This window comes from Pungitius pungitius, chromosome 21 (genome assembly GCF_949316345.1).
Source record: "Pungitius pungitius chromosome 21, fPunPun2.1, whole genome shotgun sequence".
NCBI classification, from domain to species: domain Eukaryota; kingdom Metazoa; phylum Chordata; class Actinopteri; order Perciformes; family Gasterosteidae; genus Pungitius; species Pungitius pungitius.
Genome location: NC_084920.1, coordinates 6,986,234 through 7,013,875, shown reverse-complemented (window position 1 = coordinate 7,013,875; position 27,642 = coordinate 6,986,234). Strand labels below are relative to the sequence as shown.

The 27,642-nt window shown below is 42.3% G+C and overlaps 2 protein-coding genes across 2 annotated transcripts in view; both read right to left on the bottom strand.

Annotated features, from left to right (window-relative positions):
* prkcea (protein kinase C, epsilon a) overlaps positions 1–19,488 on the bottom strand; it is a 29,358-nt gene extending 9,870 nt beyond the window's left edge. The window contains exons 1-6 of the mRNA XM_037463622.2: positions 18,452–19,488; positions 6,432–6,495; positions 2,408–2,573; positions 2,273–2,307; positions 839–927; positions 502–631 (exon numbers count right to left, since the gene is read on the bottom strand). Coding sequence (XP_037319519.2) covers positions 502–631; positions 839–927; positions 2,273–2,307; positions 2,408–2,573; positions 6,432–6,495; positions 18,452–18,796 — 829 coding nt within the window. The 5' untranslated portion in view covers positions 18,797–19,488. The remainder of the gene's footprint in view (positions 1–501; positions 632–838; positions 928–2,272; positions 2,308–2,407; positions 2,574–6,431; positions 6,496–18,451) is intronic.
* Positions 19,489–23,008: 3,520 nt separating this feature from the next.
* six3b (SIX homeobox 3b) lies at positions 23,009–24,808 on the bottom strand. The gene is made up of 2 exons (XM_037464067.2): positions 24,114–24,808; positions 23,009–23,501 (listed from the first exon to the last, which is right to left on the bottom strand). Exons 1-2 carry the CDS (start codon positions 24,806–24,808, stop codon positions 23,369–23,371), a joined length of 828 nt encoding a protein of 275 aa, XP_037319964.1. The 3' UTR covers positions 23,009–23,368.
* Between the last annotated feature and the right edge of the window lie 2,834 nt (positions 24,809–27,642).

The window sequence follows — 27,642 nt, the reverse complement described above, 5'->3', positions numbered from 1 at the left end:
AGGCCTAAAGGCTTGAATTTATTCAAAAAATACACAGCTGAAGTATCAATGTACAGGAGCAACACAGTAGATGTCATCTTGGGATGTAATTGCTGCAACTAATGATTTGATTTAACGACTAATATGTTTTAAATGTATTGTTTAGTGTAGAAAATGTACCTAAATAGTGACCACATGAATGAAATAAACGTAAAATAATATTTTTTTCATTGAATGGTTGTCAGTCATTAAAAAAAATGTTCATTTAAACTAGACAGATGCTCATGGGATACATAACGCTAGTTGAAAGTTATGATTTACGAGAAATTTCTGCTTCAACAATTTTTCAGCATGACAGAAAACACCATTGTGTGTTTGGCATTTACTATTAAACTGTGTTCAATTTCACTGTAACTTTTACTTTAAATGCACATGTATGCTTAAATGTTGTAAAACAAAAGCACTTCTAAATGCATCCCATGTGCACTGACTCTGAGAATTCCTCACTGCATGTGAACTCACCTTTGCATTGCAGGCCCTGCCTCATGAGGCCCCACAGCAGGGAGCCGCAGTGGTCGCAGAAGGTGGGGACCTTGTAGTTGTGGATACTGAACTTGTGGGGCATGTTAACACTGAACCGCTGCGAGCCCACCTACAGAGGGAGACACACACACACACACACACACAAACACACACGTGTTACAAAGAGGTCACCGTTGCATTATTGGAGGAATAATGCAATGTGGCTAGAACACATTGTACACATGTTCCTCAAGTCTGACTGGTGCCCATATCCAGTTTTTCAACACATAATATGTTAAAGTGGACAAATTCTTCTGAAATAAACCAGAGCACTTACCTCTTCAGGTGTGTCCTCCTGCTTCTTCATCCCGGCACACTTGGTGATGATGAGCTCATGGCAGCGCTTGTGGACGACGCAAGTGCACACTGGAAGCACAGCATCAACATGAGGTGTTCAGGTATGTTGCTGAATCTCATCAAATTAATTTTGTTTTGTCATAATCAATATCTGATGTTATCACTACTGATGTCCCTGAGATTTAATGGATGAAAGTTATGTCCTCTAGTGACACTGACCTTATTAAGGGGGCTGGGTAGCAGCTGAATGTGACTGACCCACTTTAAAAGCCGATGTAGAAATAGCGCTATCCAAACTTTTTGTTGGGTAGCTGCAATGTCTCATATACAGAAATTATATGCTACACATGGTGATCGAAGTGAGAAGGTTCTGATGAATGAAGCCAACGTGTTTTGAAAAGTGGATTCTCTCCTATTGACCAACATGGGGAGAACCCTCCTTTTCCAGGAGTCAGATTGAATAGACGTCTATGGGACAATGTCCCTACTCCTCACTTGATCTACTACCTCTGTAAACATTTGAAACACAAATTCATGGTCTCAATCGCTAGTTTCAAGTCTTCAAAACATGAGTGATGTTTGGTAAATAATGGTCCTATTCACAGTAAGATAGACCACAAAACAAAGTGTTCTTTAGGTAGGGCAAAAGTAGGATTAACAAGTCGCTGTCGCTAGCTCAATAATACGCACTCAGAATACAGAAACATTCATCGGGCGACCGTTTTCGAAGTCGGCGACTGTAAAACATCCGTCCACCAAACAACGTCCACTTCTCATATATGGTGTATGGTGGTGACCCTCAGGTGCGTCAAAGTAGATATAAGAGTCAAATAATTGTTATTATAACTAACTGATTTGTTCCATCATCTTTTATTCAAGACTAGGCTCTCCAAAAAGGAGAGTGTGTTTTTTCTGAGCAACCAGCCATTTTTGTGCAGTTGCCTAGTTTTAGGCAACCGCACAAAAAAGGCTCTAAGTTGAAACTTAGTGAAAAGGAGTGAAAAGGACGATGACTGTCAGCACTGAGTTTTGTGCTTTTATCACCGTAGCTACTACTACTACTACTTCAAAATACAAAGCTATTGGTGCTCGTGTTGAAAAACAATATAAATCAAGTAAATTGTAGCCCCTTTAGATTACACAAAGCAAAGAAGCCATGCTAGTTGGTCATACAACTCAAAAGTGCAAATAAGCACATTGACTCCCAGCTAAATGTTTGCATCCATTGAAGAAAACAAAGTACGAAAAAGCAAAACTGAGATGTTCATGAGCATTTTTCTGTGGCTCTGGGTGAAGGTGGCTTGAGACCAAATCACAGCTGTCACTCAGCTAAATGTAATACCTCTTGAGTTCTCGTGCTTGAATAATAAATGATGTGCAGAGCAATTGGAAGCCACCAGAGAAAAGTACTCACCCTGACACTGGTATCCCTGCTTCCCCAGCACGCCCCTATCATAGCACACACACACACACACACACACAGAGGAGGTTGGATGAAGGAAACATGAGGGCAGGTGCGTTGGGTCTAACGTGTATTTTTGTGTCCTACCAGATAAAGTCTCTGCAATGTGAGCAGTAGGTTGGCTGTCTCAGGTAGGTGGCCATGAACTTGTGTCCGTTGACCTGATGGACGCGTCTTCGGACGGCGCCTTGTCGCCGGCGAGGTCCGATCCTCTCTCGGAACACCCGCTCCTCATTGTCATTGGTCCCTGTGGCTGGCAGATTAACACAAAAAAACACAAACAATCAAGTTTTTATTAATAAAGAAAGTCACAATTTTCTGTTCCAGGGTAAGTTTTCTTTCCCGCCCAGTGATTGAACTTTCTAAATTTGCTTTGTACAAATGCGGAAGATTTGCCTCAAGTTCCTTGCCGCCCCCCCCCCCCCCCCCCCCTCGCATCCCCTGACTCTTCCTCGCACACAAACACCCCACACCTACTAGATAAATGCTATTTATACTTTCATGTGTGGGCACTAAAACGAAGTACAGCGTATTTAAGATACTCCTCCTCAGCGAGCTGCATCCAACCAGCCGCTCGCGTCCTCACTGCATCTCCGCGGAAAGAATGAATCTTTCCGAGGGTAATCTTAAGACAAGAGATCCACCTCCACTCTCACTCCCACGCGCACCGCTTCCCTCCGCGCTCCTGCCCTAGTTTGCCTGTCTTTTGCACACACAAAGAAACAGACTCACACAGACACACACACCACTTTCTCTCCTGGGTGCGTTATAGATGTGGTTACTGTTGAGTTTCGATTACAGGCAGGCTGTCTAGGGACTGGATGTGTGTGTGTGTGAGATGGTGGTGTTGGTGGGGAGGGGGTGGGGCAGCTTAACAGGCCATTACTGGGATCACTTTGTTTTACATAATACATCATCCATCTGTCCTGGACACACACACATCAACACAACCTATCACGCACAGGCGTCCCGATTAAGCATAGCAACAGTTAATAGTGATCGTTGTGGAGACAGACGCTGCATGGTTCAGCTGAATGACCGACTGGGAGATCGTCATTCAATAAACACACACATACGGAGGGACAGAAGATTCAGATCTGGCAAAAACGTGTGGAAGACCAGCAGATGCGAAGGCAGAGAAGAAGAAACAACAACTACAGATTGCGATGAAAACAAATGTGATAAAAATTGATAAAAGTACTAACATGGCAGTTCTAAACTAGGGAAGGCAACATTTTCTTCACATTGATATGTATGTACAATATTCAACTAAGAATTATGAGAATAGAATTTGTAAATTAAATTGAAAAAGTGCTGCATTTTTTTAATACTTTTCTAAAATCCTGAATAACACTGCTGATACATTTGAAAGAAAGTCCCACTAAGATTGTAATACTTCTGTCTTGTTTTGTATCACAGCAACATTCATGTTATCATGTATTTGTAAGACAGATGCCCCTGAGCACTTTTGAGTGATGGACCTAAATGTTCTAATAAGCTAAAAATAAAAAAATGACTTTGATTTTGATAATTTGATATTTGGTAGGGCAGCTACTATACAAACATATTCAGTTACATATGGTATACAAATCTCCCCATTTGAGAGGTTGTGAATACGACTTTAGGCCATTATTCAAGAAGTACTCGGTATTATCAAAATAGTTGGTGAATATAGTTCTGTCAAATAATCGTTGCAGCACAAATTATTGTATTAAATATATATATTACATGATCAATTTGTAGAGGAATCAAAATCTTTTACTGAATTTAGGTCATTCATTTCCAAAAAGGAAGTACTTGTGAATGGTAAATAACAGATCAATACAAGATATTGCAAAAGAAGACACTTTTTTATGATTTAATTTTTTCATCTTTTACGCTTTGAGGAAAGTGAATAAAATATTTAAATGGAGCAGAAAAAGATGACGAAACAGAGGAGGGAGCGACTGCAGATGGTAAGATTAGGTCAGATTATTGTCTTCATTCGCTTCCTGAGACCAACAGATGTTCAAGGAGAGGAGAGGAGAAAAGAGAAGATCAACTCTTTCCAGCCTCTGAAGCTGAAGAGAACAGATTGCACCAGGGAAAAAAAAGAAACTGCTAAAAATACCACCTCTTCCTCTAGTTCTCACCGTCCATCTCTCCATCCTTCCTATCAGCACACACACACGCACACACACACACACACACACACACACACACACACACACACACACACACACACACCATTTGTATTCATCAGCATACATTAACATCATCAGCATTCATGCCACTCAGGGAGGAAGTTCAGGAGTGGGTGGGCAGTGGGTTGTGAGGTCACCGCAGAGTGTCCAATCATCGATGAGGAGGGCAAGACACTGACGCCTGAGTCTGCATATGTATGTGTACGTGTGTGTGTGTCTGCATGCGTGTGTTTGTGTAATCCGTGGCTCAATCTCACCTCCTATTTTAAGAATCGACTCCCTCTCTCTCCACCCTCTAGTGCCCGCTTTATCTGTCGTTCCACAGAGAAACTATAGTGCTATACTGCAGCATGCATACACACATATGCAGAATTGTTACTTTTTCTTGTCTTTTGTGTGTATTTATATATGATATATTTGAGTAATTGTGCTAATGGGGATCCTTTTAAAAAAAAACATATAGGTATATATATATATATATGCTCACTTTTACTGGAAGACAGAACAGTTTCTATTTATAACCAGGTGTGAAGATACACAGGTGCAGGTGAATACCCCTCTTATCAGGCAGCATGTGACTGACCGTGTGTGTGCCCGAAAGGTCTAATTGAGAGAGATGTCTCCATGTTTAATTAATACAAACAAAGAGAGGAGAAGGACATAGAGAACAAGAGGGAGGAAGAGAAAGCTATGAAATCTGATATGTAACTTTTTAGGAAAACGAAGTAACCTTTTCATCGCACTCTTTGTTTTGCGTAAACAAGGCTAATGGCGCAACACATATACTTCCTCACAATGCATTTCTTCTTCAATGTTTTAGGAGATGTGGCGGGTTGCTTTGAAACTAGCCTGGGCGTCATGGGTCGTGGTCCGAGAATCGCGGGTGTGAACCTAAAGAGTGAAGTTAGGGCCTGACGGCTAAACAGTGAGACTCCGAGGATTTGCAAAGCGAGTACAGGTACAGATTCCAGCGATAATAATCAATACGATAATCAATACAAGCCACTCGTAAAATGAGGTCCTTTGAAATTTTGTCACTGTAAAAATCTAATTAGCTGCTTTAAGCTCATTGTGAAGTAAATCAACATTAAGGGATATTATTATGAATCACTTATGGGATACAATTAATTATTTTTAAGATAATAAGATATTAGTTATATTGTTATATTGCATGTATGTTTAGATTAATAATGGTTCAAATGGCAACGTGTGAGAAGTTGTGGTTTGCATTTTCTTTCTTCTACGCAGTGCTTTAAGCGTCTTTCAGCTCATCGATCTGCTGTCACAGAGTAGTTTCGTGTCCTGTTTCATTTTGTGGTTTCCTGCCTCTGGGTTAGCTTCACTTCCTGCCCTGCCCTGCCCTGTCCTGTCATCCCCTGTGATTGTCTGCCGTGTCCCCAGATGGTTTCTGATGGCTTCCAATTACCTGCACCTTCCCTGTGTATTTAAGCCATGTGTGCTGCTTGGGCTTTGTCGAGTCAAAATGGTTTCCATGGCAGCGAGGCCCGATCTGCAGTTTGCCCATGGGCAATTGGATTTTTGGGGATCAAGAATAAAGAAATCTGCATTTGAGTCCTGCTTCTGCCACCCCGTTATGACATCTGCTTTTCAAGACCCCAAACCGTAATGTGATGGCTCTGATTTGGTCACCGGGGGCAGCAGCTTTGTTAAACGGTGCACATGGTGACACACTTAGAAGCGGAAGAGACCAATATTCCCAACAAGAGTTGGCCGAAACCAAACCAGACCTGAAAGAGAAGCGAGCATCGGACTTTTTTTGCCGGGTGCCAATAAACATGACATTATGAATGCTAAAGTTTCTTAGAATGCTCGGCAGCTGATTTCAAACAAAGGTGTACTGTACTGTGTTTCAATATGTAATAGCTTCCCTGTCACTGGTATAACAGGGTGTTTGTGTGGTGGTCTACCTTCAGTAGAGGAACCAGACAGATCGATGACCACGTACACCTTCCCCTCCGGCTCCAGGTCAATCTGCAGTAGGGAGAGAAATACAGAGACCCAAAGACAATCGGTGAGCTGAACAGTGAACGCAGGAATGATTTCTGTATCTCAGATGTTATCTGCAGATAATAATCTTACAACAGGGCTTTGAGTTTACACCTGGTGTTCACTAGCGTCTCCCCGTTCCTTGTAAATCTCAATGTGAGTTGAGTTTAATAAATTAATAAAGGTGTATTTATCCTCCTATCTAGTGCAGGTGGTAATCATTCAAAACTTTCATTTCTCCTTTGCTCCAGGATGGATAACATTTTCATACTGAGATGAATAAGGTACAACATTAACTTTCTGTAAATAATCATACCAGATATTATGTTACTGTTAACTAGAGCAGCAATGAAAACATTTAATTAAATTTAATTAAAAATAATCTAAGTCGAAGCAGCTTTTCTGACTAAATGTTCTTGTGCTGTGAGGAGTTTGCAACCAACACATTTGCAGCATCGCATGTTGGACAAAGTAATGTGGAGTCTCATCCGACCTTCGTATTTTCAGATCACCACCGCGCCCAGTCCTCTCTGTGTCAACAGGAAAGATGGTAACATTTGATTTCTTGTGTTACTCTCCTGTTGCCAAAAAAGGCAAAAGGATGATAACTGCAGGGGTACCTGAGTTATAATCCAATTGACCAACAACTGAAACTGATGATTTTTATTAAATCATTAAAATTTAATAAAAAGGGATATTTATTAACAACATCTTGAACTAGCAGTCATAATGGGTTATTTGTGTTTGTCATCAAAATAGAGGCTAATGTACATGTACATGTAATGTATATACACAATATACAAGTGGAGAGATTAGAGGGAGCGACACAGAGAGCGTTAGAGAGACAGACAACACAAGAAGAGAGAGTACAAGAGAGAGTGAGAAAGATAGGTTTAAATCCTTAGTTAAGCTCTGGGACAGCAGCAGATCCTCTTATGCAACGGTCAAACTCGCACATACTCACAAACACACACACACACACACACATAGATGTCCATGCGTTGCTGAACATGGGACACAAAGATTGCATGGACACCGGCATCAGCAGCTCAGCGGTAAAGGCACAGAATCACCAGGAGAGGAATCTACAGTGGACTCGTATGTAGGCTTGAGTATCGAGTATCAAGGATCGATTGGACTCGGGACTAGTTTTGCGATTTACCCGGTATCGTTCAAAAGTTTAAAATTCGATTCCTAGTTTCGATTCTCAGTCCGGCGGCGCCGACCGGAAATAGAAACCGCTGAACACCAACGAAGAAGTGTCCACCGGAAGTGTTGGCATAACAGCGCGATCGAACATGGATAGCGTGCGTCGGCGGTCCAAAGTGTGTTACTTTTCGAAACAAACCCGAAAACTCGGCAAAAGAGGGTATAAGAGGGTGCACGTCAAATATGATTAAGCACCTCCGAGGTCATGGAGTGGAAGTAAATGTGTGCCTAGGGTTGACAACCGTCCCGTATTACCCGGGACATCCCGAATTATAGGCAATTTCCCCTCCAGCCTCCTAAGTCAATGACGCGCGAAAAACTCCCGGTTGTTGTGAATTTGTGACGCATGAGACCAGTGTGTGCGCGGGTGGCCAGAGCGGAGTTGTCCTATCTGTTAAAATGAGCAGTGAGGCTGGCGCTGCAGAGAAAAAAAATATTGTGCTAGCCCCCCCCCCCCCCGCATCAGCGAAAGTGTCCCTGATTTGTGGTTGGGAGAGTTGGCAACCCCCTATGTGCGCCCCCCTATGTGTGTGCCTGCGCCGACCGTCCTCCGCTGCCTCTTCCTCTGGCTCCAAGGGTTAGCCCATCAGTGGGAGCAAGGTAACGTTTAAGTACCTGCAGTATCATACACTCATGTGTCAATGTTTTTATGACGTTTCAAAAATAAAGCTCTCTTGAGGAAAGTGTACCCCCGTTAAAATATATTCATAATTTATAATGTTTATACAATATTCAAGTTCATAGTTTGATATTTATATTGTAGTTGAAAACTATGAGGGGCCGTTTAGGACTTAACTACTGAGACACTCTCACACACACTACTGAGACACTCTCACACACACTATTGAGACACTCTCATACACACTATTGAGACACTCTCACACACACTACTGAGACACTCTCATACACACTATTGAGACACTCAGACAGCATCTCACTATACAACATGAGAGCATCTCACTATACAATGTGAGAGAATCTCAGTATACAGTGTGAGAGAATCTCAGTATACAGTGTGAGAGAATCTCAGTTACACCGGAAGGCGGAAGCAAAGAGCGCTGATTTTGAACAGCAATGCGGCAATCATACGCCCTTCCTTCATATGCCTTGAAGTCTGCGCTCGCCCGTCCAAGTTTATAAATACTACCATATTCAAGGGACGGAATGTCATTTTAGGACGTTTTCAGGCGAGAAATTAGGTGTTTAAGCAACATTTCTGCGGTCGGTTTGTTAACATTCAGCCATCGTAAAAAATTCCATGGAGGATGTCGGAGACGTGAGGTGTAGTTAACTGGACCATCTGATGCCCCCAGCACCGGGCGGTCAGCCTCATCTCACGCCGCAGACAGCAGCCTGTTCTGCCAGGTAGAGCAGAAGCAGTTGGTCAAATGATAATGAAGACTTGTTTACGAACTACTTTGACAATGATTTGTTGTTTTTTTAACAAAAATGTGCTGCACTCCTTTGTCATGTATCCATGCAGGATGAACGCCTTTGTTATTTTTTAATTTTAATCAAATGGAATCAAAAGACATTTGAAGACGTCACCTTGGAAAGTTTTCTTGGTATTTTTATATTTCAATTTCCTTATTTAATGAGAACAACCATTAGTTGCATGCCGTCAGTTAAGAAATTTGAACTTTAAATATAGTAAAAACGCACAGACAATGTAGCACAGATGCTCATATGTGCAGTATCATCCTTTTGTGGCATGTATAGCACATAACAACTGCATGGGATTTGCGGCCTATAAACGGCATTGGATTCTCAATGTCTACCCTTGAAAATGATGTGCTAATCCCCAATTGTAACCTCTTGCATAACGGTGCATCTCGGCAGAGATTTCAGCTGAAAGATCAGAGTGATTTGGAACAGAGTGGAGCAAATAGGCAGCACCAACATTGATTTAGTGCTCTGGATCCAGAGGTTGTATGCCAGCTAAAAAAAAAACTGCACTGCGCTGACATCACCAATTACCCGCCACTTGGGCTGTGAGTTGCCTTCAAGCTTTTTACTAGCTTTTGCTATCCAAGCCAATAAGAAACACTACCACACAGATATGTGTAATTGAAGATGAATAAATCTTTGCCTGTGTTGTTTTATTTATTTTGACGGGACAAAATCCTGACTGCATTCTAATTCCATAGTGAAACAATCCACGAGAATTCAGGAGACAGATAAGACATTTTAGACAGGCAGTGCATAACCCAGCATAGTCATTGTCTCATTTATTATTACAACTATGATTTGTATGCTGAAGCGGTGGAACAAAAATGGGTTTAAATCCATCCAAAAGGCAGCGCCGCATTGATTACTTTGAAACATTTACTATGTTTTGTCGTAGAAATGAATTGAATAACTGGCTGTTAAAATCGATGAGAATGTGAGAGCGTATTCAGAAATGCTACAAGAAAGACATTTTTCTAAAAGCTGACAATGACGTTAGCCGATATTTCTATGGTTACCGCTCTACTACAGTGTAATCATGTATCCTAGGAAGAGACGTTTCTATGGTTACAGTGCTGCTTTATTTTTTGATGGGACATTGTAAATTACTTATATTTGCTCCTTATGTTGTGTGTTACTAAATATGTTATTGTGATAAGGAACAGCTTACATGCTCAATTTAATAAAAGTACATATTTTTTGTCTTATAGTGCTATTTTTTACTTAGTTGAAAACTACCTACAGAATCGGAAGATAAATTCTTATTTGCGTGATATTAGTCAAAATAATTATAATAATGATGTCATTAAGATTGAAATACTATGTGCATTACTCAACCTGTGCTACTTTGTGTCCCGGTGTGGGTTCATTTCCTGTTTTATTTTGTAGTTTCCTGCCTCTCGTGTCCCTGGGTTAACTTCACTTCCTGCCATGGTGTTTTCTCCTGTGGGTGATTGTCTGCCTTATCCCTAATTGTTTTCCTCCTGAGTCCAATCATCACCTGGACCGTCCCTGTGTATTTAAACCATGTGTGTCCCTTGTTTCTGATCTGAGTGTCCTGAGTTGTCTGAGTGAGTGTCTTGTCTATGTAGCTTAGTTTGTTTGCTTGTGTTCCCCTAGGCCTTTTTTATTTGAACTTGAAATAAAGTATTTTTGTTTGTGAAGTCTGCGTTTGAGGTTTCAGGTCCTGGACTTCTCCACGTGACACTTTGTGAAGAGAACTTGGCCTTGGTTGCATTCCTCCATGGTGAACCAAGAAGACTTTGGCATAAACTCTCCCACGCATGCCCAGCCACCCTACTCACCCGTGCGAGTTTGGACTCGTCCAAAGTGTTTTAGTAACATGACTTCAGAAAAAGAATGGGTTTGGCAAAGCAGTGAGCATTGGACTGAATGCATGACTTGGATTATGCAGCATGAGTTGAGTTAGTTTGGAAATGGATGTTTTTCTGTTGTTGACGGAGCCCCCTGACATGAAGTTTTCTAAAATAATGGAGATACTAATGGCAGTTTTGTGGATAAAGATATCCTATTGTGTCATTATTGCTTTATCTGCTCTGAAAAGTCCACATGTCTGCTGTGACTCGAATCAACTCACACTTTCACCTGTCTCCATTTGTCACAAAACATTGTGTCATTACATCAGCCCAACCCTTCAGCAGGTAATTCAAGATAAAACAGCTAATATGTACAAATGAACATCCTTTAGGCATTTGACGATTTACAATATTGAGCATCGATGTCATTTAGAACCTTGATTTGTTGGTAAAAAGTTCACCCTTTAACGCTGACACTTAATTTAAAGGGCCCTTTGCACTTTCCAGGAGCCCAAAGACAAAAAGTAGTACAAAGATAAACTATTTTTGTTTTAACGTCAGCTTAAACCACTAATACTTCCTCAAAATTGTTGATTTGTTTCCTATCAACTCGGGAATGGGGATGGAGGATGTCTGACCACTACCCCTTGGCTTGGACTTAACGATAGTGCACAGACACACTTGTGCATTTCCCTGTGCCGACAAAAAAAGATGTGAGTAGAGAGAGCTAGAGAATCTAGTTCGCCTCATTAATCTTGTAAGTCCAATTAGGACACCAATACAGCCAGGTGGACGGATAACTTGCACACACATAAAGGAAGCTCAAGTGTGAGTGTGTGTGTGTGTCTGGGGATTTTAAAATGGACTTGGGAGGGAGGTCAGCATTTAACACACATATAAGCTTAACTCTCTTGCGCTCGTCCCTTCACAGCACATAGACACGCACACACACACACACACACAGCACATACGGCGGCTCAGAGAAGCACTCAAACAAGCAGACAAGGCACTCAGAGCTTGTATCATACCAATACTGTGGAGCTAACCCCCTCCCACTCTCCGTCCATCCAGTTGGCTATCTCTGCCCGACCAGACAGCTCTCTCAGGAGCGTTTAGTCTCAGTCACAGCCTCCCACATCCATCTGTCAAATTACAAATTTCGGCTTTGAGAGAGCTCGACCACATTCACACAATAACGTGTGCTTCTATTGTGTGTGTGTGTGTGTGTGTGTGTGTGTGTGTGTGTGTGTGTGTGTGTGTGTGTGTGTGTGTGTGTGTGTGTGTGTGTGTGTGTGTGTGTGTGTGAGAGAGAGAGAGCGGTGTCCGCCTGCAGACCCGCACCGGAGGACCATGCTGAGTGAGACAACATGAGATTCATGCATCTTTAATGTAACATCACAGATGGCTAATAATGTAAGAGGTGCTGAGCTGTATGGCGGTGGTGAACGGTGAGGACGGGGGGAGGGTGTTCAACCAGGCCCCGCCCTGCTGAGTGACAGGGCAGATCGCCCAATAGCGTCGAAACTGGATGGGAGGTGAATTTGTTTTAAGAGAGTGGACAACACATTTCCCTCTCTTTTCAGTCGTCTTTACAACTCACACACACACAAACACACCGAGATGCGTGTGTGATATCTAGGTGGACCGGCTACTGCTGTCAACGCTGTATGAATGAAAACACACTTCATGAAGACCTACGCTGCCAAAGGAAGCCCTGTCTCTAACCATGAAGAGATGTATCCAACTCAAGGCCTTTCAAAATAGTATTAAACAAGTTTGTATCAAGTATGGAAAATAAACTTAATTTGTTAAGTTTTAAAGAGAAAAAGGCATATTCAAAATAAAACATGACAATGTAGGGTAGTACTCTGTCTGCTGGTGCTCTCTACAGTATTTATTTGCATTAGGAATAGATCTCACTATGCAACCAGCCCATTTACAGTTATCTTGATCTAGTGAAAAAGTTGCTGCGTTGAGAAAACTATTATTTATCCATTATCTTTCCATGGCCAAAATTCAAAAAAGATTTGCTCAAAATCTTCCTTGTGGATATGAAAAAAAAGTAACAGAAACCGAGGCAGTGTTAATTTCACCTGCTGTGCCAAAGTGCTCCAATATCCTCCCAATTCTTGCCCATCGCAGACAACATGCATTAAACATGTCCCAGAATACAAACACACACACACAAACACACCAAAGGTTGACCTAATTTGGCATCAGTGAGAAGAGCACATTGCTTATCTTTTGTGTGAATCTGAGTGTGTGTGTGTGTGTGTATTGTCACAGTGGAAACAGTGGAAACAGTGCATCTTAAATCCTGTCTGTCCTACTTAAGCAGCAGGTCACTTAGGGCTGGAGCTTATGATCTCATGGAACTTGTCACAGCGAAGGAACGGGCTAATGACAAGGTATGATGATTTATGTTTAGCTTCTCTTTCCATGGCAAGAAATACAGCACTGTAAGGCCGAGACATATAAGAAAGTCCACCTGTGTTTTCAAAATAGCCAGAGCCAGTAGTTTGGTGACATAGTTACTGTACTAATTTTCCGTGCAGTTCAGATACCAGTTGGTGACCAAGGAGGAGTTTTTCAAAAATTCACTATTAATATCAAAATCATAATTATGTGCAGCGCAATGGATTCATTTCAACATGTATAGAAGCTTCACACTGTTTGCATCTGTCATTTGGTCACAAATCCCTAATGAAGCACGGGGGAACTGCCCTCTTATTGTGGTCCTTCTGTCCTTAATCCTGGCTGCTGTAAGTATGAGCATGTGAGTGTGTGTTGATGCCAAGTGTCCAACAGCGGTTGGCTGACATCTGACGTGGTCCGTGTCCCTGAGAGGAAACGTTACACTATGTGGTCATCACGTCTCTTAGAAGCTTCTAGAAGCCTCCAGCTTGATTTATTTATATGTACACACGGCTTCTTTCTACACCTCCTCTCCTGATCTCCCCCTTCATCACCATCTTCCTCTTCTCCACAGATTTCTCCGCTTTCCATTATACGTATTTTCATTCTCTTTACCTTTCCAAATTTGCCCTTGATTTCTAACTCCTCTGATCTCACTCTTTTTCTGTCTGCCCGTCTCCAAAACCGGCCTGATTTCAAAAGCCTTAATTGAAGACATTTTACTCACTATAGACATGTTTTAAAACCAGCAGAGACCGGACTAAACACGCCTATTGCCAAATAGAATTATTGAACCATTTTTTTTTTATATTTTACGATTACATATTAGTCCTATTTTGAGCATCCTGAATAAACTTTGCGAGGGATCCTTTTTTTTTGCTTTGACAAAATATAATAATAATGACACTAGCAGCTTATGTGCATGACAGCTTTTCTATGAAGAAAAAGTGAATGACTCTAAATATAAAAAAAGCTAAAAGATAAAAAGCCAAGTGGCGGAGAAAGAAGATCATAAATATAAATGAAAAAATGTAAATAGTGTCGGCTAAAGGCGGCAACGTGGCAAAACTAAACTTACTCTTAAATGCTTTGTATGATAGAAGGTGTCACGGTTTGGGTCTGCTCTGTCTTATTTTGTAGTTTTCATGTCTCTTGTGTTCCTGGGTGACTACACTTCCTGCCTTGTCCTGTGATTGCCTGATTGATTCCACCTGTGTCCAATCACCTGCACCTCCCTTGTGTATTTAAGCCCTGTGAGTCCCTTGTCTGGTGTGGGGTCATTACATGTCAACGTTCATGTGTCAAGTCAAGTCAAGTCAAGTCAAGTCAAGTCAAGTCAAGTCAAGTCAAGTCAAGTCAAGTCAAGTCAAGTCAAGTCAAGTCAAGTCAAGTCTGTTTCGTGTTTTCAAGTCCAGGTCCCTGTTTTTGTCTGTTTTGTTTTCTCCTCCTTCCTCCCTTTTTTGGTTGGAGCGATTTTGATTTTGAGTTTTGACAATTAAAGTCTTTTATTTTTCAACTCCGCATCTGAGTCCTCCCTCCTTGCCCTCGACCGCGTCCCCCCTGACAGAAGGATTACAATACTTAAATGATTGTTTTTGTAGCATTGCACAAAATACCCCTTTAAATCATGAGCTGCATTGTGGACACAATGGAATAAACAGACGGCTTTACAATAACACCTGGAGGGCAGTTAAATATAATAAGCCTTTTATCTGAACAGCTTATTTAATAGTGAAAAGTAAAATGAATAATATTATCATCCACCTTTGCTTTGCTCTCTTAGTGCTTCCATATTTACCACAGGAATGCAAAGACAGTGGAAGGCAATTGTATTTACGTAGCACATTTCACTACAAGTAGACTCAACATGCACTTCAAAAGTAGTGAAAACATAAATATATTACAGTGTGCCAGACGGATTTTGATTATTATGATAGCTTACATAAAGGGAAGTTGTTGCTTTTAACTGTGTGCACCAATGAATATCATTACTGCTAATAATACAGCTATGAACCGGTGACATTATGTCAGTGACTTCAACCATGTTACGTTTAACTTGTTGCATAAATCGTTTAAACTTTTTTAAACCTGAGTGGAGCTTGGTGGGCACACTAAATATCATTGTAATGATGTGTCTAGCTTAAAGGTGGAAAATACAATCTCCACAATTGTGATGGTGAGTAAACTGGAACTTATAACAAACAGACAAGACACATAGAGTTTCTCTACCTTTGAAGGCCTTGAATTTAAATTATAAAGGGCTGTCCTGCACTGCTTTTTTCTCTCCTTACCCCCTTCCATCTCCTCTACTCTCACTCACCCATCTCTCTCACTCTCTCTCTTTCTCTCTGGTGTTTCCGTGAGTGAGAGGCTGTCACCAAGGGGACGGGCTGTCATTGTCGCCATGGGGATGGGCTCCACAGAGCAGCTCAATTACTGAGTGGGACAATTAATAAGCATCAAAGCCTGGTTAATATTTCACCAGCGGCGCAGAGCGGCACCCCGGCCCACAGTGCTCGGGTCCACAGGAGGTGTACCGTGGAGCGGCGGGCGAACGCAAATGAGAACCTGAAGCAGAGAAGACGGGAATAACAGGGCCTATGTGAGAGAGACAAACCCCAGCGTTCATACCAACTATTTCAGGTTGATGGCTTCATGTTGAGGAAACTCACTCTTATTATAATATTCTGTTGTTTTACTAAATTAATTTCTGATTAATTACTGATTCCGAGAGACACCACTGACCAACAGACTAATATATGAAGCAAATATTTCCACCGTATTTTCCTACGTCAAAAGTTCATTCTTTTTTCATTTTTATTTTATTGCAGAGGTATCTTTGGATTTCAGACTGTTGGATTGGATTAAAAAAGCCATTTCAATATTCACCTTCGACTCTGGAAAAGTAAGATGGGAATTGAAGAAAATATTTAGCGTCTAATTGGTCAATGAGTAAAGGTAATATGACAGTACCAGTCTGGTGGTAAAAAAAGCCTTGATTGATCCCACTTTCACATAATATTAAATATAATATCGTACTTCCTTGAAGGATGTAAAGTCTGAACTTCTCCGTCGCTGGAGACTGAGGAGTAAATGAAAGGAGGAGCAGCAGATGAAAAAGGAGTGCAAGGTACACGACCGAGGCAGGAAGGAGGAAGAGGATGGGTAAATGAAGGCAGGAGGAGGTCGGGGGGGGTAAGTCAGGAAGATGAGAGGGGAATCACTGCTGGAGATGGGAGGATGGGGGAGACACGGGAGTCTGTAGTGATGAGTAACGGAGAAATGAAGGGAGGGGGAGGGAATGGAAGTGGGAGGGCCTGTGAGCCGACAGTCTGATCAATGTGGGATGTGCTCAATCAACACAGTGATCCATATGCTCTGACCTCACTCTGGATGTCTGATAGACAAGGTGTGTGTGTGTCTCTCTCTCTCTCTATTTATATGCCAGTTGTACCAATACGGCGTAGGATTACGTAACTAACCCCTCCTAACAAACCACAACGTCTTGCAACAAATGACCATGGTTACTCTTACAACATGCATTAGCAAAGCTCAATTACATTGTCACATCATTTCAGAATGAAAATGAGCTTCCTAAGGCTTCAAAAATGACATTACAAAACTCACCACAATGAACATTTTGTTGACTCTCTTTTTTTACATTAGGTCATAGTCATATGTTAATCCTAATGAGGGCAGAGTCTGTTTTAAAATCTCTGATGTTAAGGAGTTTTCCGAACAGTGTTGCCATGCTAAAATAATGTCATTTTGACAGAATGTATAGCAATATTATTGTAATAAGAACATCAAGCATTTACCTAACCCCGTTCATTTTAAGTATCTTATTTTGATTTTTGTATTTGAATGAACAAAGACTACGGACTAACTGCTCTTATTAAAGTCGACAGTAAAGCGTGTGTCCACATCTCCCAGCAGGCTCGGCCTTCATCGGCCTTCTATCCAACGTAAAGATAGAGGAAAATAAAAACTAAGCGCAGAATTGGAACGGGATCACATGCTAAAACTGGAGACAAACCTCGCAGACTCCAAACAAATAGCCCTTTATTACCCTCTTACACACAGACCCACAATCCGACATCACAGACCCGACGCAAATAGATGACTGACAAAAAAAACGTCCATGATTGAGACGAGCCGGTCTGCCAGCATACGGCGAGTGGAGACTTGTTGAGGACGTTGAACCAGGTTGTGGTGAAGTGCCACAGCATCTGCGTTGTTTGTGTGTTTGCTTGATACATGGGAGGGGATAGGGGCTCATCACAAAGAATATGAGGGATTGAGAAAGGCCCCAATCGCCTGCAAGTCCGAATGGCTCAGCCGCAGGATATAAAAGTACTAGAAGCTGCTAACAACAACAGGAGCACAAGCGGCCAGCAGGAAAGGGCTTTTTTTTCAGCCACAACGTTGAGTTAGTAGACGGGTTGGTTATTTTCCTTACAGGACGCCAAATACAGATTTTGCAACAAGTTGCACTCATTCATAACTAAAGTATGTGTTCTATAGATTTTATAATTAAAGGGAATAACCTCAATAACATGGGTTACTGAAACTCAGTGTCAGTAGTTGAGGGATCACGACCTGTCCCGAAGAGAAAACAAGTTCAATCAGAGCACCCCAGTTCTTGAGCCAGGCATTGTGCTCCCCCAACTGGTCATGCAACTGTGCTGGGAAGAACCCACTAAGGTTTCAGTGTCTTTGTGTAAATGAATGAATTTTGGTTATGCAAAAAAAAGAAATCAGTGTGTTTCCTGGGTGAATAAGTAAAAAACTTCTTGATAAAATGTTCTGTGATGCCTGAGAAAACTGAACGTATACCTCATACCTTCAAGTGACCATAAGGACTATCAAATATGCAAAGCAGACAATGCAACAGCAGGGTGGTTGGAGAGACAGCGGTTGAAATCTTCAACGCATGTTTTTCACAGATGGAAATGCAGAACCTGTGATTTTTTTTGGGGGGGGGGGGGCGACAAAGACTTCTTTCCTAATACTCTGTGGGTATTGGAGCCCCACAGCAACAGTCATGCACATACCCAGTCCTCATAGTGCCTGGTCCCGTTCTGCAGCAGATCCTCCAGCTGGATGGTGCAATTGGCCACAAAGTCGTCATATCCGATGGGCGCATCGTGGAAAACGGACAGCTCCAGACTGCGTCCCTCGCGGACCTCCGTACAGAACTCCTGGTGCCAGGCGGGGCTGTTGGTCTTGGTCCTTGTGGCGGTCTGGCCAAGCCGAGTATGGTCCAGATTGAGCGCCAGGTAAGGGTCCAGAAGGAAAGAGCCGCTCTTCCCCACGGCGTGACGCAGTGCCCAAGGTGTGGGCTTTAGGTCCACCGCCTCACACACTCGCACCTTCAACAGACCACTGAACACGGGCATGGCTTCGGGCTTTCGCGTGCGTGTGTGAAAAGATGAACGTGTGCGTTCGTGTGTTCGGGCTGGTCTGGCTGTTCCTGCTCGTGTACCACGGAGTGTTTCCTTCCAACGAGCGGGGTCACTGCACAGTCCCGCTACATCGCATATTGCCGCTGGCTCCTCGGACTCTCAGTGTAGTATAGCCATGTCCTCACACACACACACACACACACGCGCGCGCGCGCGAGCGCGCACACACACGCACGCCTACCGAACAGCTGATCTGTAATTGGGCTGAAAAACGCAGGAACAACCCAGACTCACACCCTTCGGAGGTCGCTTTGCTGAACTCTCTCTCCCGCAGCCGCGCCTAGCCATCCGGGATTGGTGCTCCCTTCCCAGCCCCTTGCTCGCTCGCTCCTCTACGGGATTAATCTCCTCGCTTCTACCTCACGCTACCGCGATATTTGCGCGTATTCTCGGGAAAGCAACGTCTTCTTGTTTTAGCCCCTCACTGCAGTCTTTAGGGGACTCAAGAGCACCTCAAACACATATCGCTGCTCCTGTTGGTTTCGCTCTCTCTCTCTCTCTCTCTCTCTCTCTCTCTCTCTCTGTGTTGTTTCCCGTCTCCCCCTCTCTCGCTCTCTCCTGAATCCTTGAGTGAGCGTGAGCTGCAGGAAATGCGCAAAACGCGTCACCGCGCTCTCTGCGCCGGATGAGAGAAGAGAGAGAGACCGTCCGTGTTTTTTTGTGCGCAAGAGACGAAGAGGGGGATGGAATTCACCCGCAGGCACCTTGTGTGTGTGTGTGTGTGTGTGTGTGTGTGTGTGTGTGTGTGTGTGCGTGTGTGTGTGTGTGTGTGTGTGTGTGTGTGTGTGTGTGTGTGTGTGTGTGTGTGTGTGTGTGTGTGTGTGTGTGTGTGTGTCATCATGCCGGGCTGCCAATAGAGCCAGTCAATAAGTCAGTCCTCGTGCATGGACACAGACAGCACACACGCTAATGCACAAACGCACAAATACTAAAGAAGCGAGTCTGAAGGGACAGAACAAATGTTAAAATGACACTATTAACTGTTTATGCATTCGATTTAAAAAATATTAGATTTAAAAATATTAGATTATGTAATTGCAATGCAGCTACTTGCCGTGTGCACGTTTGATTGTATTGTATTGCTGTAATAATGTTGATTATAAATAAATAATGGGTGCATTACAGTTGTGCTTTGTTACATTTTGTATATGCTCTAAAAATAAATATCGTTATTATTATGGTATATATTATAAACAACATACACATGACATGTGACAGAGTCATAGAGGTCATCACTCGGATCCTCCACGATTTGTCGCTTGATTGGTCGCAGGCCGCAATTAATGAAAGTGGTTTACCATGGCAACTGTCACCTATAATGGATTGTGATATGAGTAACTCGGATGTTTAACTCAGTCACACACAAACACGGAATTTGGTTAATGACAAATTAATCGGTAATTGTTCTATATTTGTTTCTGTAAACAATTCGTGATTACATGACGAATAAACACCTGCAAAAACCAAGGGTATACAGTTTAGAAGAGATAAATGCTCCTGTTTACTTGCAGTAGATCTAGAGATTTCAAATACTTCATTCAGAAGAAAAATAATATTCGAGATGTTTTATTGTTGACTAGCATGTCCTTAAAACCTGTATTTCAAATATGTCCATGTGCCTTCCCACAGCTTGAATTGCACAGAAAAAAAGTTCAATAGAGAGCATCGTTAATCTTCTCCTCCCGGCACAGCATCTGGCCAGCTGCGCCACCTGCTGGCTTGTGAGACATATCGCCAGGATGAATGACGCTTCCCGGATGTGACGTCAGGTAACGCCGCATTCAAGTGCTCCTCGTAGATCTGTGATGCGACTGGAATCGAGGGGGTATGCGTTTGAGAAAATCATAATTTATGATGAGTTTATTATGAGTTTAGTTTGCTTTGTAGAAAATATCAATGTATGCGAGTACTCAAATCCTTTATCTGAGTAATAGTGGATGCAAGAAAAAACATACTTCTTTTCAAGTTTATTAATTTACTCATACTGATTTGCTCGGAAAAGTATATTTTGATGAGCAGCAAAACGTAGGCTACTCAAAATGAAAAGCAACTCAAGACCGTAATATCATTCTGTATATTATATTAGTATTTCATTTTATTGTATTACAACACCAGTTTGTTTTAACTGATCATTGCATTTGTATTTATCAGTGGTGGAATTATTTATTAAAATCAAGTACAGACCAAAAAACCTAGATATGTATTTATTTATTGGGCAAACGGTGAAAATCTCTACACAACGATTCAAAGAGTTGTATAAATGTGCGACGGTAATGTTTAAAGAAAGCAATTTAACACACGAGGTGTCAGTTAATCTGGTTAGGAATTTGTGTCTATGGTTTTTGATTCTTCTTTTTCTGGAGAAACTTCTATAGACAGACAGTCTATTTCTAATGTTTTTTATGTTTTGAGCAAAGGACATGTAAGTGTAAATGAAGTGAGCAGGCACAGATGTTTGATGCTTGACCCGCGCAACCGGTTGAAATCAATGATCTTAATGTTAACACGTATTTGACCTCTTGCTACATTAATTTCACCCCTATTCCCAATTAAATAATGCCATCTGACGTGTTGCATCCGATTCAACCCGATTCGTACCCAGGCTTGGCTCCTAGTCTATTCCTTCTAACTGTTCATAGATTTAAATTTACTTTGCTGTCTCTCCTTTGACCACTGGGGGGTCTTTGACCACTGTGGCAGAATGTGTTTCACAACGCTCCAGAAAAATCACTGTTGGTTAGCACATGAGTGGAAATAAATTATTTCAGGACCAGAAGTGGATGTGTCAGATGGCACATACAAATGTGTATTTTGAAAAGTTTTAAAATTACTTTAAAGGGATCTTTTTTAAACATCTTATGATTTGGTTCTATTAATGAACAGTTTGCAATTGTCGTTGAATCGAAAAACTACTCATTAGACGTCTTGGCAACAATTACCGAATTATCTAAGACGAACGGAGAAAAGTAGCCAAACCCAATCCGCAGCGGTGGAGAAATTGTTAGATATTCTACTTAAAAGTACACTACAATATAATAAGAAATAAAAGTCCTTCATTTTAATTTTCCTTCACTAAAAATTATTAGCATCACATCAGTCATTATGCCTGATAGCCCATTTCATAATAATGTATGGAACATTTTTGGATTATAATTATTGATCCCCCAATCTATTTTAATCTAAATATTTTAATAGCAAAGCTGATTCTCATTTCAATTATCATATAATACAATATTGTATTGATTATATAATATTGATATACATTGATATAAATATACATATATTTAATATGTATTTGTTAATTCATCTTGCCTTCAGCTGAATCTGCAAAGTAAGAAGTTATCAAACAACTAGTACATAATAAACTATATTTCCCTTGAATTGTAATAAAGCCGCACATAATGGACATACTCACCATCCCAAAATTCTACAGTACGTAAAAAAAGCTGTTAATCCCAAATAAGTCTCGAAAATGTTAACGCTGTACTCAATCAAAAAAATAGCAGCTGCTTACATCATACTCACATGTTTTGAATTTGTTTACTCAAAGTAACACAAGTAAAAGTCATCCATTGTGTTTCTATTGACAAGATTACTTATTATGGAATTAACAAACATAATTCATCAAACTCTACAGACTCACTTAAGATGTATTAATAGCTTAAACTCAGATGAGTGCATGCTGCTATAACTCGCTTTAAGGTCTGTATCACATGTGCGATCAATGATTACACCGTGTCATTATGTTTCATTGTGGAAGTCAAACAAGGGACAGCGATGATGTCATAAAGGGCGGGCACAGTATCATATATTAAATACTTTTATTTGTATAAAATAACAAACTTTTACTCAGCATCAAATTGAACATAAAGTACAATATCAGCATCACACGCAGACTGACGACTCTGCACTTAAGATAAAATAAAAGTGAAGGTAAAGAAACAAAAAGTTCATGAACATACAAACAGCCCAAGGCTTCAGTGCGTATTGATTGTCTAGCAGTAGACATCCAGGGGTCTTCCAACAGTTTTATTCAAACAATACTACTACTACTAATAATAATAATAATAACAAAAATGACTTATAATGAGAAAAAAATAGTGTTTATCTCCCTGGCAGGTTTCAGTCCGTTAAGGTTCTCCCATGTGGGGGTCCCTGGGTTAGATTCCAAAAGGGGTCCACGGCGCGATGTCTGTTTAATCAGGTTGTCGTTGTAAACTGGGTCAACAGATGTGAAACCCGCACCACCCGCTGATGTAGTCACAAATCAAAAATGTGTTGATGGACAAAAATCTATCATTTTTTCAGGGGAAAGGGAAAAAATAAATCTAATCTGTTAGAACATCAGCTGCTTGGTGGGCTGGGGTGACATTGATGAAGCTGTTTTGAACGTTTATTGGAACCCAAAGGTTGAGTCGCCTTTTTTTTACCCGAATACATCCTCTCTTCTATGGGTAACCCGCGGCGGACTCTCTCAGGCCTCGAGGTCCTTTTCATATTTGAGTCTCAAACATCCAAGTCAGAGTCACTGTCCGTGAGAAGAGTTTCTCCATCTGCGCGCTCCCCGCTTTCGTCGGGACTGCACTCGCCTGCGCTAAAGGACCGCGCACCGTCTGGACACATCCGGTGGTGTTGCAACCTGCGAAACGAAAAGAGCAAAGACTTAAAAGCGGAGAAGAAGGCTACGCTTGAACCCAAATGTGTCCAAAATGTAAAATGCGACTTCTGCAAACTTACTTAAAGTACTACTTAAGGAAATCAAAAACAGCAGTCAAGATATAAATAGTATTGTAGCGTTCCGTGCCAATAAGGAGCCAGGTTTATAATGAATTGGGTTTATTCTCTTCACACTAACCAAACACAGGTCTTCCAGCCACCCGACCCCAACATTCGCGCCCCAAACCCCCGAAAGGGGCGGCACCCCAACCCTGGTCCACGCAACACTAACACTAACAGAACCATATACATTTTCGAACTTCAGACACGCTACAGTATCCACTGCAGTAGCAACTTCAGACCGACTGAAGAATAACCAGCATAATGGCCGTGCGTCTTTATGCATGAACAGCCCCTTTGCGCACAGCCTTGGCTGCCTGTGGAGACTAAATTGCCTCGACGAGACGGTGAACGAGTCAGTGAGCAATCATAGTTTTCTTGCTCTATTAATTTCCGCCGCTCAACAACCGGTATATTTCTTCTAGCTCACAATATAATACAACTGTAACAACTTGAAAAAGAAAAAGTCACTGACCTGTTTTTGGCTGCTGCCGCCCGGTCTCTCTGTCTTCGATTTTTGAACCAGTTTCCGACCTGAGTCGGCGTGAGTCCGGTTGCGTGCGCCAGCTCCCGCTTCTTCCCGGGGTTTGGGTACGGGTCCTGCAGGTACCACTCTCTCAGCAGCCCCCGTGTGCGCTCCTTAAAGCAATGCGTCTTCTGCTCTCCGTCCCAGATTGTCCTCGGCAACGGGAACTTCTTCCTCACGCGGTACTTGTCAACAGGTCCGAGCGGTCGACCTCGTAGCTTCTCTGCCTCACGGTAGTGAGCCTCGAGCCACATCGCCTGCAGTTTGCTGTGCGAAGTGCGCGTAAAGCGGTGCGTCTCCAGAATGTGATAGAGTTCACGGAAGCTCCCCGTGTGGTAGGCGACCACGGCGCGAGCCCGCTGCACGGACTCGTGCTCAGAGATAGAGTCTCGACCGTCCGCGGTCACCGGGAGAGACCACAGGAAGCGGGCCAGTCGCTCGATGTCTCCGGTCTCCTCCAGGGTCTCGCAGACGCTGGCGATCTGCGCCGCGGAGAAGCACAACCCCGGGAGAGCCAGCGGAGGACATGCGGAGGGGGGGTCCTCGGGGGACCGCGAGTGCGCCAGAATCGGGGGCCCATCCGCAAAGTGTGGCCGGAGGATCCGGGAGGCTGAGAAAAAGTCGAGCGGCGACCTAAATACCATCTGGACGTCAGAGTGAAACCGGAGAGACGAAATGTGTCTCTGAAACGGACTGAGGGAGATCTGCCGAAGTCTGGCTCTTTAGCTCATCTAAAGGAGTCAGGGAGGGCCCCTGGATCTGACTCCTCATTGGATGACCTGGAGCTGATGCGGGGATTGTCAAGCCAGCATTGTCAATCAAACACAGTAGATGTATCCCTTCTTTTACGCACAAGCCGGACACATGCCGTCTAATTCTTAACTGACAATATTGGGAAACATTTCAATAAACCGAAAACGATAAAGCTCGCTTTTCGCGGGATCTCTAAACCGGATTAAAAGAGAGAGAGTGATAAAAACACATTCGGGGTCAAATGAGATGAGCAAATTCGGCACCATGAACAAAACGTGCTAGATGGCGTTACGGTTGAACTTTTGAGGAAGATCTATAACTGAGAAACTTTATTTCTACAATTGTAAATATAGGCATGAATTATTATATGCAGTGGCGTTTCGGGCTCGAGGAGGGCCGCTCCAGGTGGACCGACGCCCCATTGCCCTGTGGCCAGTCACCAGTGTTTATAAGATGTTTACTGGAACAGATGTAAACTATAGAACACGTGACAACTTTATAAACCACCTCAACAAGCTTTATATTAATGCTACAAGCACATTATGTTTTTTTCCAATGTTCTTTTTTAACATTATTTTTTAATCTATATTAAACATTTCATATTTTTATTATTTCGGATTGAATAGTTGTATTTGTCTCATTGTAACTTGGTTTTGAAAAAGTTCTGGCTAATTATTATTATTATGCAGGTCTACACTGTATTGGTTTATTTCATTTAAGTCAACTGAATAACTAATAACTAACTATTATGATGCTATTGTGTCATATGAAAATAATAAAAGTAACACCTTAAAAAAACTGATATCACAAACACACTTAACTTCTATTAGCTATAAAGCTCATGACCTCTGAGGTTCTTCCAGTAAGCTGCTTGCGTCATTAATAATAGCAGTTATTTCAACCTGAAAGCGTATGCTTCTCTAAGTGGTCTCCCTCCACATCACTTTCTAATCACTTTTCTATTCTCTAATATCCACACATTCAGAGATAAGCCACAGCTTTAGCTCCATTCTGTCACCTTGGATTAGCATGGGGCTACACAGCCTGCTAACATTAGTCTAATAGAGCAGCATATTCAATCAGCATAAACACATTTTATCTGGGCCATATGTTTTGGAGTGTGCCACTCTTTGTGCAAGTTATAGTGCGCCAATGTGTGTGTGTGTGTTTGTGAAAGATCAACATGAGGTGGATATTTTTGGGTTCAGAAATCAAAAACATACACTTCCTTATCAAGAACCATCTTATTCTATCTTGTCACAAACAAATACGCACACACACACATTTGGGCTTGAGTACAGATGTGTTGGGCATGGAAAAGGGGGTCACCCAGCTTAAAGGGTTAATGCCAATTACCCCCAAAAGACAGATGTCTCTGAATAGTGTGAGGAGTCATGTGCCAGTTTTTCATCCCCAATGATGGTGGTAATCTCTCTTTTCTCGAAATAAAATCAATTCCGCTTTATAGCGATGATATAATGCACTGTTTCAGTCAGGGGAACTCCACTGAAGATTTGAAAATGGAGGGAAAGAAAATGCAGCAGAAAGAGCTTGCTCCTAATCTCTGCTTGAGACTAGAATCTGTAAATTAAAGTACATGAGGTCAAAGGGATCTACCTCCGCTGGCCCACATCCTTGGGGCTCATAGAGCGTTTCCTTTAACCTCGCCTCCTTCCCAACCCTGACATGAATGGAGGAAGGAAAATAACTCTGGATTCGGCTATTAGTGCATTTTAAAACTTTGCATCATAATTATTTATAGAACAGCTCTTCATGTGCCCGTACAGTGCAGTTGATTTATTTATATTTTTATCATTCACTGGATTACAGATGTCTGTTTACCAACATCAATCTATGAGAAGAAGTTACTTTGGGCCACACGGCGTCTTGCTTGCTGGAACCCTGATCGACAAGGACGGATGTCACAGCCAAGAAAGATGTTTCTGTGTCAGTTAAGCTCCTCTTCTTTGCACACATTCCCATCGGGAGGCTCATTCAGGCTCTACTTGAGGTACTGGGGCCCTTAGAGGATCGCAGCACGTTTCTCTGTGTGTGTGTTTTTTAACAGCAGAAACAATGGAAAAACACACACAACAGTCATGGCCAGGTCTACTCCAAGTTGAAAAGACATTCTCCTAATTGAAGCAGGATGGACGGACGAAACATACTCAAGGTGCCTGTGTGTGTGTGTGTGTGTGTGTGGTGTGGTGATGAGGCAGCGAGGTTGTTGTAATGGTGACAATTAAGTTAATTCAGCTACATCTCCTTTCAGCGTCAGGACAATTGGTGGGGAGGAGGGAGGAAAGCAGGGGCTGGCGGGTGGTTGAATCTTCCAGGGTGGCTGGAGGGACACGACGAGGACACAAAGTGTATCGCCTCCTGCGTCTCCTTATAGCTCGTAAACAAAACCCCTGCTCCTAATTAACCTCTTCACTGACCTCTACAACTTAACACTGACCTCTTAAGCCCTGAAACTTTAACCCCATCACCTCCTCTCATGGAAGAGCCCGTACAGCCCCCAATTGCAATTGCCTGCAAAGCCTCCTCCTCGTTAGGCCACTAATCACTTCCTGGGTCTTTGTTTTGCTTTTGTGCTCTTACAGGGATCCAGGAGAGTTTGGAGCACAATGGCACCCCAAAAAACATGGAGGGGTAAATGTGGCGGACTGAGAAGGATGAACATTTAGACGTGGATAGAGGGTGGGTGGAAAGAGTGGGAGGTTAA